General features: G+C 70.7%; 1 protein-coding gene across 1 annotated transcript in view; it reads right to left on the bottom strand.

Moving 5' to 3' along the window:
• Positions 1 to 640, bottom strand: part of MVD (mevalonate diphosphate decarboxylase) — a gene marked incomplete at both ends in the record, with an annotated part of 1,609 nt that extends 969 nt beyond the window's left edge. The window contains 3 exons of the mRNA XM_017741329.1: positions 3 to 42; positions 366 to 509; positions 577 to 640. Of these exons, the coding sequence (XP_017596818.1) occupies positions 3 to 42; positions 366 to 509; positions 577 to 640 (248 nt within the window). The remainder of the gene's footprint in view (positions 1 to 2; positions 43 to 365; positions 510 to 576) is intronic.
• Position 641: the final 1 nt, after the last annotated feature.

Consider the following 641-nt stretch of genomic DNA (forward strand, 5'->3'; position numbering starts at 1 on the left):
ACAGCCCCCCCCCCACCCCATGGAGCGGGCCCAGCGCCGACACTGCGGGGACAGGCAGAGGGGACACCCCTGTCACCCCTCCCGGTGCTACCACAGAGCCGGGCCAGCCGGAGCACAAACAGAGGGGACACCCCAGCCACCCCCGTCACCCTCTCCCAGCACCCTCCACGCCACACTGCCATATGCAGGTCGCACATCAGAGGAGCGGGACACTCCTGTCACCCCCCTTCCAGTGCCCATCACACAGCCACAGGCAGGACACAGGTCACAGCAAGGGGACACCCCTATCACCCCTCGCAGCACCAAGGAGGGGACAAATCAGAGCTGGGACACCCCCCCAGGCCAGTGCCCCATCCCACACACACCCAGGCAGGCGTAGCCGGCAGCGGACGAGGCGAGCCCGGCGGCGGTGGGGAAGTTGTTCTCGGAGGCGATGTGGATTTTGTAGGAAAGGCTGAGCGCGGCCGTGTCCTCACTGCCCCCGCGGCGCTTCCGGGCCAGGCGCCGCACTGGGGGGACAGCAGGGTCAGGGGACAGCGGGGACAGCGGGGACACCCCCGGGCAGGGGACGCTCACCCTCGCGCAGACAGGCCTGGATCCGCGGGGGCCCCCCGTCCACCCCCCGCCCGTTGAGCCGCAGC

This window comes from Corvus brachyrhynchos, unplaced genomic scaffold, assembly GCF_000691975.1.
Source record: "Corvus brachyrhynchos isolate BGI_N302 unplaced genomic scaffold, ASM69197v1 scaffold365, whole genome shotgun sequence".
Taxonomy (NCBI): Eukaryota; Metazoa; Chordata; class Aves; order Passeriformes; family Corvidae; genus Corvus; species Corvus brachyrhynchos.